The sequence below is a fragment of the Notolepis coatsorum genome (genome assembly GCF_963971535.1).
Source record: "Notolepis coatsorum genome assembly, chromosome: 1".
NCBI classification, from domain to species: Eukaryota; Metazoa; Chordata; class Actinopteri; order Aulopiformes; family Paralepididae; genus Notolepis; species Notolepis coatsorum.
This window is the reverse complement of record NC_140165.1, coordinates 28,002,830-28,019,907: the sequence shown is the minus strand read 5'-3', so window position 1 is coordinate 28,019,907 and position 17,078 is coordinate 28,002,830. Positions and strand designations below refer to the sequence as shown.

At 47.0% G+C, this 17,078-nt stretch overlaps 1 protein-coding gene across 2 annotated transcripts in view; it reads right to left on the bottom strand.

Moving 5' to 3' along the window:
- Positions 1 to 1,583: 1,583 nt before the first annotated feature.
- LOC311238478 (ras-related protein ralB-B-like) overlaps positions 1,584 to 17,078 on the bottom strand; it is a 28,035-nt gene continuing 12,540 nt past the window's right edge. For both annotated transcript variants that reach the window (XM_084326562.1, XM_084326563.1), the window contains exon 5: positions 1,584 to 3,495. In XM_084326562.1, coding sequence (XP_084182688.1) covers positions 3,388 to 3,495 — 108 coding nt within the window. In that variant the 3' untranslated portion in view covers positions 1,584 to 3,387. The remainder of the gene's footprint in view (positions 3,496 to 17,078) is intronic.

Genomic DNA, 17,078 nt, shown 5'->3' with positions numbered 1-17,078 from the left:
TCATGTCTTCTCAATTAGAGCCTTATTAACAGGTTATAGGCTCCAAAATAATATCACATTTACCGACTTACCGTAACATGATTATAATCACAACGACACGCGTGTGGTATAAAGAATGATAAGTGTAAATAAAAGTGTGGCAAAGGGAATGTGTGATCAGCTGCAGCTCATTGTGGTGAGGAAACACTACTGCAGCTTTGACAGTGTTCCTGCAGAGGCCTCTCTGAGAAGAAGAACACACCCACGCCTGGAGGCCTGAATACTTTCCACAACAAAGTCGTGTTTCCGCGTCTCTGATTGGCCAGGTCATGTGACATGTACGCCCAATCGTGGGACCGCAAGTTTTTGTATGGTTAAGCTTAGGCGCTCTTTTCGAAGTTGGTTAAGGTTAGAGTTTGTCTTAGAGCATGGCGATAGAACGCCTGCCCTGATTCCAAACTCTAATCAACTGCGAAAGAGTCGCCTAAGCTTAACCAGTGATAACTACTAGGCATTAGGTAGTTTGCAGGCTGTTCAACCACGGAAATAGGCGCAGAACTTGCCGTCCCACGATTGGCCATGACCTGGCCAATCAGAGCGCAAAACTCGAACGCGGAAACACAAATGTTGTGGAAAGTATAGACGCCGCCTGGCGGCATAGAACAGACCTCGAGCAGTCAGAGGTGGCAGGCAGAAAGTCATTTCCACTTTTCTCCGTTTATAGAATTGTGCCGATCTTAAAAAAAGGACCATTACCAGTCTTTTTGACAAGTCATTCTTACCTTGATACAAAAATGACACTTTTTCAGATACTGGAAGCCAGTGGCAGAGGTGAATCAGCAGAACTACCACACGTACAGTATCTAAAAAGGCAAGGGAGTGCCTTGAATCTTCCATCAAGGGAAGAATGACTTGGGACACACATGACACCAGTATGGTCCTTTAAAAATGGGACATAGTGTGTATATTTTCCAACCGTTTTATATGACTTCCTTGAATCTGTGGAACAGAACTGTGATTTTCCTCCCCTTGTATTGAACAGTGTAGCAAGTACATTAATTAAAGCCAATTCATTGCTTGTGTTCCCCATGTGACATCACCAAGGGCAGTGATTATGAACAGCTTGTTTAGGCTTGTTAATCTGAACACTTCCGGTCCAAATGGTAAGGAGCACATATGTCATTTTCCACCAGCGCCTAAATAACATTTCAGACTGATCAAATCCATACAAAGACTGCCATAATATATAGTATTATAATATAATATAGCCCATCCAGTTGAGCAAGCCTAAAAAGAAATATAACAAGGATAAAATTGTGAGTCATTTCAGTTTCAAAGAGTGCACACATGTTGCGTTTCCTTTTGTTGAGATATTGAGACGTAGAAATGATTGCCATTTGTCAGCAATGCTCATGTTTTCGCTGAGAAATCCCACGTAGCAACAGTTACTGTTTCACAGCACAGACAGTCGCTGAACAGTACAGCAGTGGTTCCCAACAGGACATGATTTTTTAAGGAGTTCCGACAAGAATTTACAAATACATCATAATTTTTATGATTTCTTTTTCTAATGAATATTTGATTGCAAAGCACCCCCCCCCCCCCCCCCCCAATCAATTTAATTAATTAAGTGAAATAGCCTTGCTAGTAAATAGTCGACTAGGGCTCACAAACGGGCATCCATATGTTTTTAGGGGTCAGGATCAGGCATCCCTCTGTTTTTAGGAGTCACAAACCAAAAAGGTTGAGAATCAGTGTAGTAGAGAAGGACTCATGATTTATTATTTTTAATCTTTTAGAGGAATTATGAAAACTTAATTGACTTCTACAAACACTACCAACAAATGCTTATAACTTCTACTTGTCTCTACAATGTCTCAAAAAACACTGTTGCTTTGTGATAGGGCTGAAATGACCAGACAGTCCCGTTAACCAGAGGTGATATTCAAAGAGTTTAACCTGTGATATAATACCCATATTTTCCTATTGGCCTACATGGAACATTTTCCTATTGGCCTCATATTCACATCGGTAGTAGCTAGATTCTATTAAAGCAAGGGACTGAATGTTGACCTAAAAAGCAGTTCATGTCATGAACCCTAACACCTAACATAAACCCTAACCTCACACGTAACATAAACCCTAAGCTCACACCTAACATAAACCCTAAGCTCACACCTAACATAAACCCTAACCTCACACCTAACATAAACCCTAACCTCACACCTAACATAAACCCTAACCTCACGCCTGACATAAACCCTAACCTCACGCCTAACATAAACCCTAACCTCACACCCAACATAAACCCTAACCTCACGCCTAACATAAACCCTAACCTCACGCCTAACCTCACGCCTAACATAAACCCTAACCTCACACCCGACATAAACCTCACACCTAACATTAACCCTAACCTCACACCTGATAAACCCTAACCTCACACCCAACATTAACCCTAACCTCACGCCTAACATAAACCCTAACCTCACGCCTAACATAAACCCTAACCTCACGCCTAACATAAACCCTAACCTCACACCTAACATAAAACACATTCTGGTTGTTGTCGTGATCATCGATGTTCAAAGGTATCCTTTGCTTTGATAAAACCTAGCCATGCTCCGTTCACATCGCCCAAGAGTTACCGTTACACATCATGGCAAACTTTAGAGAGGAGACTGAAACCAGCCTGTACATCTAGATCACAGCGATAAGGCACAACATCTCAACACTATGTCATCACAAGATAAAGGGGGGCGCGAACCAAGAATAGCACATAAGACACGGCACAAAGCTTGAGGTCGGAATAAACACAAACTCCTCCCCCTACAACACTGCTGTGTCAAGAGAAGCGACATAATGTTTGTCTTGTGGATAGAGAGACGTCTCACGCGGTCATTGTGACGAGGACTGATGCATTAGCGGTCTTCTCCTTTGCCGTTAACCAGTCATGTTGTCCTTGATGCTGCATGTGGGGTTAATGGGAACATTGCGTTTCACCAAATAATTTTATGTTTCGTTAACACTCCATTTAGTTTAAAAGCCAAATTGCTAAACTAATCCTATGACCGGTTGTCGCAAAGACACTGGTTGACATCGGGTGACCTGATCTGCGATGCCAAGCTAGTTTTGGCTAGAGATTTCAGTTTTTTTTATTTTATACTGCCGCTTCAAATTCAAAATCCACTGCCTTATCAGAAACAGAAATGTGCCTTGTTCACGGGACCACAGCTGCATGACCCACAGACGAGGCTAAGAGTGATCTATTAATAGTCCATTCATTTTCCCATAGCTGCAGCAAAGACTCGGGAACAGCCTGGAGAATACGTCACCCGCGGGCGCTCTGTCGGGAGTGTGAAAGGCAGCGGGGCTCCCGTAGTGCCGGTACCGTGGGACCGGTCCGGCTCAGAGGAGGCAGCACCGTTGCTTCTTCTTCTTGCCGCTCGGCCCGTTCTTGTCCTTGCTCTCCGACATCTTCTTCTTCCGAACCTCTCGCATGAGATCAAAGAACACCTGGGGGAGGAAGAAGAGGTCAGAGGCCAACGTATTAAACCCTTTCTGGTGGAAGGTTTTTAACCTCGGAATTCCATCTTGGAATTCTAGAACTCTCTGTAGCTAAAAGCCTTTACGTCGTCATAGAGACGCTTTACGTTATCCCTCGTGCGAGATTGTACACCGGCCCACTCCGAACGGGCACTGCACTAGTACAGTTAATAAATCAGGTCAGGTAAGCTAATAAACAAAATATATAACAAATTACATTGAATATTCAAATAATTCGATTCAAATTATATGAATAGAAGAAATGTTAATCGCATGATGTGCTGCAATTCATCACATTTAATGCAATCTCTCGATACTCGCCCGCTCGTGCTCTGCGCTCACAAAATGCAAAAAATCTCCAATAAACCCACAGAAATTAGCGATGCTTTTAGAAACTACTAACCTACTACCTTGAGTGTTTTAAAACCACAGCCAAAACAGACTACGCTAACTACATTTGCATCGCCCGCAGTGTGCGGCTCACTTTATGACAAGAAGAGCAAGCGATGGGGGGAGATCACAGATGTGGTAACGTTCCACATAGCCATAGGACATGGTTCAATTGACAACCGTGGAAACGACAGCGCAGTCAACATTGTCAAAGCCTTGGCTTTGAACAAGTGGACTGGACTCCAGTGTTTGGGCACAGGCTTCATTCACCTGGCCATTGGTAAGTGGAATAGTTCATATAAATGTATGCAAAAGCATTCGATTACCAGTTATAAGCTGCTAGTTTGTAGATTTACAGAAAAAATATCAGTATTTATATCTAATGTAACAATTAAAGAAAATAAATTAGTAGTCATGTGTGTGGTTAATTTATTTTTAAACAGTCAAACGTTTCAGTAAACAATAAACAATACAATTCTGACAATGTGGTTTGACATTTTCATGTTTAGCTAATGAATGCTTTGTTTTTTAATATAAGTACTATGTATGCATGCCCTCAATTATATTTGCCCTACAATAAATAATCTAATCTAAATCTAATCTAATATATAATCTAAAAAAAACGAAATGCTAAAATGCTAAATATATGCATGCAATAATATATAATCTAATAATCCAATCATCTAAATCTAATATATAATATAAAAATGCATCAGTCTTTTGTCTTTAATGTTAGCTTGCAAACTCAAATACTGTCTTGGTAAGCCTCATAAAGAATTGTTTGGGGAAAAAAGGAAAAACATTGTGATGTGTATCATCTATCGCAGAAAGGTCAGAAAATATCGTGATATCATATTTAGGCCATATCGCCCAGCCCTAGACTGTGGTGTGTTTTGCTTTAATAAACCACAGGAAAAGCCACAAGAGAGCGAGTGTTTTTTGATAATCCATTCCAGTTATTGCCATCAACAGCAGAGCAGCAGATACTGACTATGAACACTGTTAATACACTGTTATCAATGAAAGAAGACATTTTGCAGCTGTGGTAATACTTCAGTTGGTTCATTATAAAAGATACAAACCTGAAAACAAAAGCACTTTAATGTGAAAGGACCACAGTAATGAGGCAGGAGGAACATATTTATTTGCACTATAATGGTAAAATAGTTATTTAAAAAAGTGCCCCTAAAAAATATTCTGTGCCCCTAAATTTTTCATTTAGGGGCACCTGTGCCCATAGTGAAAAAGCTTAGCGTACAGCCCTGATTATATCGGTTATTCACAAGACGGGGAAGGACCCTTTAAAGTCCTCCTACAGGCCAATCTCGCTCCTAAATACAGACTATAAACTTGTAACTAAGGTCGCTTTCACATATAGTTTTGGTGAACTCGATGCGGTTCTGGTGGTGACGTTGCAACATTGTTGCATTCATCATTTGGTTCGTCTGCGTTCACATAGCAAATTTGTCAAGCGCACCGAACTTTCTGAACAATGTCACGCGGTCGAAAAGGGCGCTCGTCCATTGGACACAATGGAGAGTGGAAATCCCTCCCCTTCAGAAAGTGAAATGCGGAAATACACAAACTGCGTAGCCGTGAGCAGGCGTGATAGTAGCAGAGGCGTGGCTGATAGAGAGTGGAAATGTGTGTGTGGCTGCGAGCCCGTGCACGTGCGTCTGTATGTGTGGACTACGAGCCATGTCTGACTCCAGATCAGCGGATCAAGTCTGTCCACGAGACATGTTTACACAGTGTGCTTGTAATGCCGCGCTCCGTGTGTGTATCTGTGGCTGTTTGCCTACGTTTTTTGACACAACAAGTCAATGGTGAATATATTCGGGTGATGCTGTAGCACACACGCTGTGAGGCCTGAGTTGATCCGTGAAGAGTTTCTAATTTAATTGAATTTAGGTAGGGCCACAGTATTAATAATAAGCCGTGTTTTTTTCTTCTTCCTTCTATCCAAGATGCACAGATATATAGATAGATAGATAGATAGATAGATGCAGTGTGCTGCGCACTGCGGTATTAATAATAATAATAAGCTGCTGTGTTCCTTCTACCCAAGATGCAGTTTATCAGGTGACTTCCTACGTTTGGTCCGCGTTTGGTTCGATGAAGCCGAACCGAGACCTACGTTTTCAGGCGGACCAGAGTTTGCGTGTTCGGTCCGCGGACCGAGTTCGACCCGCACAAACCCGAAAAACCTGACTATCGAATTCTGGTCCGATAGTCCGGACCAAACAGCCCCTGTGTGAAAGCGACCTAAGATGACATCCAAAAGATTAGAAACATTCCTTCCCCGCCTTGTTAATCCTGATCAGACTAGCTTTATAATTAACAGACATTCCTCTAACAATCTTAGACGCTTTTTGAATATTATCCATTTCGCACATAAAAACAAGATTCCCAGCATTGCTCTCTCCCTGGACGCCGAAAAGGCCTTTGACCGGTTGGAATGGCCCTATCTCTTCAAAGTCCTTGAAAAATTTGGTTTTGACGCTCAATTTGTCGACTTTGATCAAATCACTCTATGGCTCCTGTTCTGAAGGATCAGATTAAACCGAATATATATATTTATTTATATATATATTTAATTGTATTTGTATATCCCCTGATATCCCCTGATATCCCTTGTATATTCCTTGTACAATATGCATTGAATATCCCTTCTAGTCTACTGAACATCCCATAATAGTCTCCATTCTACCATTGGACGAGACCTTGGTGCCAGGTCGCCATACCCCTCAGACCAAGTTCAATCGTACCGCTCAACATGTATGGACAAGTCCTAGTTCCGCGTAGGAATATGTCTACCGCACCACTAATGGTACTATTTGTTCATAGTGCGTATATATACTGCGCTATTAAAGTAGAGCTTTCTTTTAGTCCAGTTCATTGCCCTCCAACAGAGTGACAGACGCAAAAGCCTCCCCGCGAACCACGTGTGGGCAGTAAGGCCAATTCGGCCCAGTATCGGCATTGAGACATCGTGTATATTAATATTTGAATAGTCATATTTGGCACTATATCGTCGAGTTGGACGTATTCTATTAAGCTAATAATAGTCTATTCATATGTAGTGCCTCGTGCGGTAAGAGTTCTATAGTAATCAGCACCCCCATCGTTTCGGGCATCAGCTGGATGCTTATCCAGGGTGGTTGACCCCACGTGAAGCTGCACCCGAGGAGCTCCAGGCCAAAGAGCGAGTGGACCTGTATATTGGATTATTCTACCGACGACGGCTAGCCTTCCCCGGCTTGGATTATGCTTTGAGTACTTTGATTATTCTATGGATAAAGGCCAACACTGCGGTGTGTTGGAAATACCCCCCCCGAAAGGACGACAGGTGAGACGGCGCTCTGCACAGTGAGGTCGCCTCACGTCTCTCCGTCGTGGACCGGAGGACGCCGGCCACAGAGGGTCCAACTGCATTCATCTGTGGATCGAGGATCGTTGGGCACCGTGTCGCACAACTGTGGACTCTCCCAAGATACCCTCGGCCAGACGGGATCCAGCCAGTGACTCTCTAACCCCCCCCCTCCAGCTGTCCTACAAGCAGTCGGAACCTTCCCCTAGTGTATCCAGCTATATAATCATTCAAGTATCATTGCTATTGTTCCCTAAATATTCCAGGTTGTATATTTGCTTCCTGCGCAATCAGAGATTGGACATTCGATATTGATCTACCTACGAATACTCATTTGCCATAAAAGTGCATACTATTTCAAATCATAAATGTAATTAAGTGATCGTTGTACATACCTTTTGCTATGTATTAAAACTCAAACTTTCGATTTGGTACATTTGTGTTGGATCCGTTTATCAGGTGGGAGTGTTCAACATATTCATACCTAGTACTGGGTGGCCAGAGTCTAAAGTACAAGAGGTAGTGGTAGTAAGTATCATATCTAACCATACAGTCAGGGAATTGTACCCCTCAGTTACAATTGGTCCTTCGAGCCGGAGGGTAATCAGTGTAATATTAATATAGTGTTATTAATATTAAAATGGCCTATGATGAACACTCCACGAAACGATCCTCCTAACCAACAACGCCCGCGGCGCAAACGACAGCTCCCTCAGTACCTAGAGGCTTACGCTGTCAGTCAACAACCTAGTCTTCTACCAACAGTAAACGCGGTAAAACTAGAAAGTAAAACTATGTCTAACCCTAACGACCAGGCTACCCCGACCATAGAGGCCCCTATGGGTTCTAATGTAACTGACCAAGCTCACGGTGGGGACCAGGGGGAACCAGACATGACTTTACACCCCGCCAATACCGAAGAAGTAGTCCCCGACGAGTCCCGGGAGGAAGACAACACTACCGAGAGAGAACTCGGCACGGAAGAAGATGAGGAGAGCACCGTGGAGATAGAGCTCCAAGACTCCGCACGGAGTACCCCAAGGGACGGCTCCCCTATACAACAGTCTTCTCCCAGCGAGGCAGAGAGGACACTACAGCAGGCATTCCTCGTCAGCCTGAAAGCCTCTACTGAACGCGATAGACTCCAGGGTGAACGCGATCGATTGCAGATACAGCAACGGAGCGAAGAAGAGCACATACGCCTGGAAATAAGACGCATTCAGATGGAAGAGAATATGGCAAGAGACCGGGCCGACGCCCAGCGCGCCGCCACCGGTGCCCAGAGAGAATCGGATCTCACCAAGCGCGAAGCCGAGCGCGACAGAGCACAAGCGCAACTAATAGAACAGCTGATCAGAAGGACAACACACCCTCCCTCCACCAGAGGCTCCAGGAACTCGTCTAGACATCACTCCAGGGCGGCATCCCCTAGCCGAGTAAGCGACCCTGAACTTGACCAACAGACGAGGTTTATACCCCCCGCAGACCCCCTTCCCCAACCGGTCCAAGCGAGACCCAGCCACCGGGAAGGAGCAGCATACACTGCGGAGAGGCTAAATCAGAGACTACAAGCCCTGGATGACCTAACGGAAGACGAAGAGGAAGAGGAGGAGAACCACGCCCGACGACAGCACAGTACTCTACCGGACCAGGAGGTCCAGTACAGCCCAGGCTATACCCCAGCGGAGCTGCGCTACAGACCCCCGACGCTATTCACGGGTGAGCACGACGCACGACCCGCACCGAGGAACAGCACCTGGACCAGCGGGCCATGGTACACAGCCGGTACCAGCCCACGCCAAGGAGCAGGAGGAGACTCGCCTAGGAGGCCTCTCCCCCAACGCTCGCCGATGTATCAGCAATCCGCGTCATACATTGGCACACCTATGGTACCAGACTTCACCCAGGAGAACCGGGCCCAGTATACGGAGCTCCGCATGTGTCTGGAGACAATGTTGGTGGATGTCATTGATGAACGCCATAAATACGCGATACCACTGAAGCATTTAAAGGTACCCCGCGCGCACAACATAGCGCTCGCCTACGCCACTTCCACGACCCCATACACCGCAGCGCTGGTAGCGTTGGACCAGAAATATGGACGTATATGGGATTACGTGATCCAGGAGATCAGGCACATCAACCGCCTACCCCCAGCAACAGACAATCGAGCACTGGACGACCTGTCCATCAGAGTGCAGTCCCTGGTAGGGATGCTGGGAGCGCAGAGGGAAAAGGGTAGGCATGAACTATACGCCAACTCAAATGTAGAGAGGATCTTGGAGAAGCTACCGCCCGCCCGACAGGAGCGCTTTAGGCGGCAGAGAGACCACCGAGACCCTAATGGCCCCGAACCGAACCTCCTCGATCTAGCCGACTTCCTGGCGAGAGAAGTCAGCAGCTTACGGCTAGATACATTCGGACGGAGCACCCCTGGCTCCAGAGAAGGAACCAGGAGACTAAATGATGGAAGAAGATGACTGTCATGCACCAATCGGAGTCAGTGCCAAGCAGTAGGAGCCACAGTACCCCCTCAAGAAAGGAGAAGTGGAAGATAGTGTGCCCCTACTGTGAGAAAGAACACTGGCTGTCACAATGTGACTCATTCCCAAAGATGAATGCGGAGGAAGCGAGTCAATGGATAAAGTCCAACAGACGCTGTTTTCGCTGTGCGCGATCACACATGGCAGCCGAATGCCGCTTAAAGAAAAAGTGCAGTCGGTGCGATGGAGCCCATCTGGACATACTCCACGACAGTAACAGACGGCGGCCTCCACCCGCACCATCAAGCAGCAAAGCAAGCGTCATGTACATCGACCCCGCCAGCAGCAGCGGAACCAGAGTGCTCTTAAAGGTAGTCCGTGTGACATTGAGCTACCAGAATAAAGTCATGGACACTTACGCCGTCCTTGATGACGGGTCAGAGAAGACCCTTCTGCTCGCGTCCGCTGCGGCCCAGCTAGGGCTGCGGGGGAGCGAAAACCAAATGACAATTCGGACAATAAGAAGAGATTTGAAAACGATAAAGGGCGAGAATGTCTCATTCTCTATCGCAGCAAGCGGCCAGCCCGAGCGACGGTACAGGATTACAGACGCTTTCACCAGCCAAGAAATAGGACTGTCGCGGTACACATACCCCGTAGCCAAGCTGATGGAGAAATATGTACATCTACGCAAGCTACCGATCCCACTCATAGACAGTGCTACCCCGACACTGTTGATAGGCTCCGACCATGCAGACCTCATTGTCCCGATAGACCGGGTTCATACCGGACCCAGAGGCTGTCCTGCAGCAGTCGAGACCCGCCTAGGATGGACTCTCCAGGGCCCACTCGCCAAATCTCTCAACCAAACCACAGCCACTAGCTGTCTCCACTCCCGAGTCACAGAGGGAGACACCGCACTCCTGCAGCATGTAGAGAGGCCATGGACCTTAGAACAAATGCCCTTTAAGAACGAAAAGAAAGACATTCGCTCTAAAGACGACATCTACGCCATTAACCTCCTCGAGACGGGAACAAAGAGAGTCCCAGTCAGCGGCGTGTTGAGATACACCACGCCACTCCTGCGGCGGGAAGGGATGCCTACCTTTCACGCAAAGAAAGACGCCACAGAGCGGTACCTACTAAACACAGAGCGGCGCTTAGCCAAGGACCCCGCCCAAGAAAGTGTATACCGCGCTGAGATTGAGAAGCTCATCACAGCGGGACACGTCACAAAGATTGACATTAAAGAGGCCGACCAGACGACTGAATCGTGGTACGTGCCCCACCACAAGGTTCATCACAACGGCAAAGACCGCATCGTGTTTAACTGCAGCTACCAGATCGGATCCCAAAATCTGAATAAAGAGCTATTGCCCGGTCCTACACTCGGCCCCTCCCTACTAGGCGTACTACTCCGCTTCCGCCAGGACAAGGTGGCTATCAGCGGGGATATCAAAGGGATGTTCCTGCAGGTGAGATTAGTAGAGGAGGACAAGCCCCTGTTGCGGTTCCTATGGAGAGAGAGGCCAGGAGATGAGCACCCAGCCATCTACCAATGGGAAGTCCTCCCTTTCGGAACTACATGCAGCCCATGCTGTGCTACATTTGCACTACAGAGACATGTCGCAGAGGACCCAGCAGCGGACGAAGAGGTCCGACACAGTGTGAAGAACAGCTTCTACGTAGATAACTGTCTACAAAGCGTTTCGACCCAGGAAGAAGCCGAGGCTCTCCTACTTAAACTCCGCGCCTCTCTGATCAAAGGCGGCTTTGATCTCAGGCAGTGGGCCAGCAGCGATCCGCACGTACTGCGCAGCCTCTCCTCCGAGGACAAGGCAGCGAGCAGCGAGACCTGGATGGCCACAATCCCAGGAGAAGCCCAAGAGATGACACTAGGACTAGTGTGGCGCTTCAAAACAGATTCGCTCCACTATAGACACAAACCCCTGACCACGGAGCAGGGACGGTCGACGGCAATACCGACCACCAGGCGGAGTGTGTACAGAACACTCGCCCGACAATATGACCCGTTGGGATGTATACTACCGTACACCACCAGGGCAAAGATGATTGTACGAGCATTGTGGGACAAGGACCAGGGCTGGGACGACCCCATTCCCGCACACCTTGCATCCACCTGGAGAGAGTGGGAGATGGAACTCCACTCACTCCCAGGCGTTAATATACGCCGAAGCTACTTCCCACCCACGGTGAGGCCAGAGACATGTAAAATGGATCTACACGTCTTCAGTGACGCCTCCGAGGTCGCCTACGGATCAGTAGCCTACTTGCGGGCCCAAGAAGAGGGGGGAGAGATCTACACAGCATTCATCCTCGCCCGCTCGAGAATAGCCCCACGCAAGCAACAGTCTATCCCACGTCTAGAGCTCTGCGCAGCCCTCGCAGGAGCGCATCTAGCCACGCTCATCCAACGTGAGCTCACCATTCCGGTGCATAGAACAATCCTGTGGTCAGATTCCACGACAGTACTCGCCTGGATCAAATCGGATTCATGCAAATACAAAGTCTTCGTGGGAGTCAGAGTCACTGAGATTCAAGAGTTAACCGGAGAAGCAAACTGGCGCTATGTTGATACAAAACACAACCCAGCTGACGTCATCACCCGGGGAATGTCCCTAGATGACTTAACCCGTCATAACATCTACAGTGACGGACCAGCATTCCTCAGGCTCCCGGAAGGAGATTGGCCCACGCCCACCCCGAGGGAAGCAAGTGACGAGGAGGCTGAGAATAAGAAACCTATGTTCTGTGGATTGAGCACTGTTGTCTCCGCAGACCCCAACATAGACGATTGCATTACCATAGAGAGTGCGCAGCAACGGACATTCCTGCGGCACCACCCAGAGATTCAGTCCCCCGCTGATATGTCAGCAGCTGACTACGAGGAAGCAGAACTGCTTCTACTGCAACGAGCCCAGAGAGACTCGTTCCCCGATGAACTAGACTGTCTACAGGGAGGAAAGCCCGTCCCATCAGACAGCAGATTGATTCATCTGGCCCCCCGAGAGTGACACACATACCCTCATCAGAGTGGGTGGTCGCCTGCGGAGAGCCCCCAATTTACCGGATGACATTAAGTACCCGATCGTATTGAACAGCCGACACAAGGTCACAGAGCTGATTATAAAGAAATACGACGAGGATGTACACCACGCAGGAGCAGAGAGAGTCTTCGCGGAGATCAGACGTCGTTACTGGATACTTCAAGGAAGAGAGGCGGTGCGACGCTTCCAGCGAACCTGTCTAGACTGCCGAAAGTGGCGCGCGCAGCCCAGCATACCACGGATGGCTGACCTACCTCCATGTCGCCTCCGACTCGGCGACAAGCCATTCCACTCAACAGGCATGGACTGTTTTGGCCCGCTGCACATAAAGAAAGGAAGAGGCACCGAGAAGCGGTGGGGTATTGTATTCAAATGCATGACCACCAGAGCGATACATATCGAGCTCCTTCCGACTATGAGCACACTCATTTCTTATGGCCTTCCGAAGATTCACATCACGGAAAGGAAAACCGTCTACATTATTGTCCGATCACGGGACAAACTTCAAAGGCGGAGAAAGAGAGCTGAGGGAGAGCTTCCAAGCTATGGGCCCAGAACTTAAGACCCACCTCGCTCCAGCCCAGATTGACTTCCAATTCAACCCCCCAAACGCACCCCACTTCGGTGGAACTTGGGAACGAGAAGTACGTTCTATAAAGACAGCCCTGTACGCAGTACTTGGGGCCCAGACTGTGGCGGAAGAAGTCCTAATGACAGTCCTCACGGAGATTGAGGGAGTATTGAACTCAAAGCCCCTCGGTTACGTCTCCAGTGATGTAGCAGATGTCGACCCAGTCACCCCCAACACCCTCCTGATGGGGCGGCTAGATCCCGCGTTACCCCAGACAATGTACCGGCCTGAAGAAGCGAACGGCCGACGAATGTGGAGGTACAGCCAAGTATTAGCCGACAAGTTTTGGAGCAGTTTCCTACTGCACTACCTACCGTCTCTACAGACCCGCCAGAAGTGGGTAAAAGAGAGAGACAATTTGACGGAAGGAACAGTCGTCATGATTATTGACCAGTCACTACCCAGAGCTATGTGGCCGGCTGGCCGCGTAAGCAAAGTGATCACCGGTGCCGATGGCAAGGTCCGAGCAGCTGAAGTACTCGTCCAAGGGCGCATTTACACCCGTCCTGTGGCGAGGCTCATAGAACTGCCCCGACTCCCAGACACAATCGATGATGACCATGACCCTATGACTTTGTGAGTTGACTGACCCTTACAGCGAACCCTTGAGTGGTAGACAGTGCGGTTAATCTGTCTCTGCTTAACTAATTAGGTTGGGACCAATTAGGGGGCGGCTGTTCTGAAGGATCAGATTAAACCGAATATATATATTTATTTATATATATATATTTAATTGTATTTGTATATCCCCTGATATCCCCTGATATCCCTTGTATATTCCTTGTACAATATGCATTGAATATCCCTTCTAGTCTACTGAACATCCCATAATAGTCTCCATTCTACCATTGGACGAGACCTTGGTGCCAGGTCGCCATACCCCTCAGACCAAGTTCAATCGTACCGCTCAACATGTATGGACAAGTCCTAGTTCCGCGTAGGAATATGTCTACCGCACCACTAATGGTACTATTTGTTCATAGTGCGTATATATACTGCGCTATTAAAGTAGAGCTTTCTTTTAGTCCAGTTCATTGCCCTCCAACAGAGTGACAGACGCAAAAGCCTCCCCGCGAACCACGTGTGGGCAGTAAGGCCAATTCGGCCCAGTATCGGCATTGAGACATCGTGTATATTAATATTTGAATAGTCATATTTGGCACTATATCGTCGAGTTGGACGTATTCTATTAAGCTAATAATAGTCTATTCATATGTAGTGCCTCGTGCGGTAAGAGTTCTATAGTAATCAGCACCCCCATCGTTTCGGGCATCAGCTGGACGCTTATCCAGGGTGGTTGACCCCACGTGAAGCTGCACCCGAGGAGCTCCAGGCCAAAGAGCGAGTGGACCTGTATATTGGATTATTCTACCGACGACGGCTAGCCTTCCCCGGCTTGGATTATGCTTTGAGTACTTTGATTATTCTATGGATAAAGGCCAACACTGCGGTGTGTTGGAAATACCCCCCCCGGAGAGGACGACAGGTGAGACGGCGCTCTGCACAGTGAGGTCGCCTCACGTCTCTCCGTCGTGGACCGGAGGACGCCGGCCACAGAGGGTCCAACTGCATTCATCTGTGGATCGAGGATCGTTGGGCACCGTGTCGCACAACTGTGGACTCTCCCAAGATACCCTCGGCCAGACGGGATCCAGCCAGTGACTCTCTAACCCCCCCCCTCCAGCTGTCCTACAAGCAGTCGGAACCTTCCCCTAGTGTATCCAGCTATATAATCATTCAAGTATCATTGCTATTGTTCCCTAAATATTCCAGGTTGTATATTTGCTTCCTGCGCAATCAGAGATTGGACATTCGATATTGATCTACCTACGAATACTCATTTGCCATAAAAGTGCATACTATTTCAAATCATAAATGTAATTAAGTGATCGTTGTACATACCTTTTGCTATGTATTAAAACTCAAACTTTCTTGGTACATTTGTGTTGGATCCGTTTATCAGGTGGGAGTGTTCAACATATTCATACCTAGTACTGGGTGGCCAGAGTCTAAAGTACAAGAGGTAGTGGTAGTAAGTATCATATCTAACCATACAGTCAGGGAATTGTACCCCTCAGTTACAGCTCCCCCAAAACTAGGATTGCGGTCAATGGGACTACCTCAGATTATTTCTCCATACATAGAGGTAACCGACAGGGCTGTGCTCTTAGCCCTGCCCTATTTACGCTCGCCCTAGAACCCGTAGCAGAAGCAATCAGAATAGACACTAAAATAACGGGCTTCAAAATTGGACCGAACACCCATAAAATCTCGCTCTTTGCCGACGATATTCTTCTCTTTTTAACAAATGCGGAAAGCTCCCTCACACGTAGTCGAACTGTTGGACTTATATAGCTCCTTTTCCGGATATAAAATTAACCTTGACAAAAGTGAAATACTGCCCATATCAGATTCTATTAAAGACACCATTCAACATAACTTGGTATAAAATACTTGGGTATACTAATAGATAAGGAACTGGGAAATCTCTATAAACTCAATCTGTTAAGACAGTTACAAATCCTAGGGGAGGACATGGAAAAATGGATGAACCTCCCTCTCACCTTATTTTTAATGCTATAAAAATGAATGTCCTGCCAAAGTTTCTTTATATGTTTCAGTCCATCCCAATCCAAGTCCCTTCTAAAATGTTCTCCTCCTTGGACGGATTGATCAGGCGGTTTATATGATGAGGTAAATCACCAAGGATCGCCTTAATTAAACTTACTTTAGACTATACAAAGGGAGGACTGAAACTTCCTAATTTTAGATTGTATTACTTGGCGGCACAAGCCAGATTTTTGGCTCAAATGTTTGAGGGGGACCTCTCAGCCTCATGGTTGAACATTGAATGTCTAGACATTAACGAGACCACCCCGTCTGATACCTTGTACAAATGGGACGTGAAATCAATTAAGACCATCACCCAGAACCCCTTCATGATCCATTCAGTCCAAACTTAAAATTACAAAAGAATGTCAGACACAATAGCCCTCTATCACCTAAAACCCCCCTATGGAGAAAAGCCTATCTTATACCAGAATAGAGACTTTGAGTCCTGGTCTTTACTCACTCGACTGGAACATTGTTATAAAGATGAGGTTTTTATGTCCTTCCAGCAAATGAAAGAGAAATATCAACTTCCTGGAAGAGATTTCTTTAAATACCTGCAACTGAGAGATTTTGTGAGGGTTAACACTCAAGGTCAATGGAAACTACCAGAAAAATCTCCCATTGAAAGTATTTTTCATAATGATCAAAGGATGGTGAGAACCATCTCTCAAGTCTATAACACCTTACTACCCTCTCTGCCGACCACTGAACCCGAGGTCCAGGACTAGATGGGAGAGAGATTTAGACACAGAAATTGATCCAGACCTCTGGGAGGACCTATGTAAAGATGGGGTCACATGTAGGGATGCACGATAATTATCGGGCCGATAATTATCGGGCCGATATCAGCAATTATGACATCATCCCGATAACGTTATTGATAGCTCCAATAATAAATTTTTTGGTTAAAAGAAATCCGGTGTGGGTGGATTTGGATGAAGGGCGCTTGTTTTTATTATAGCCTCCTCCCGTTTTGCCAGTACTGTGGTACGACTGAC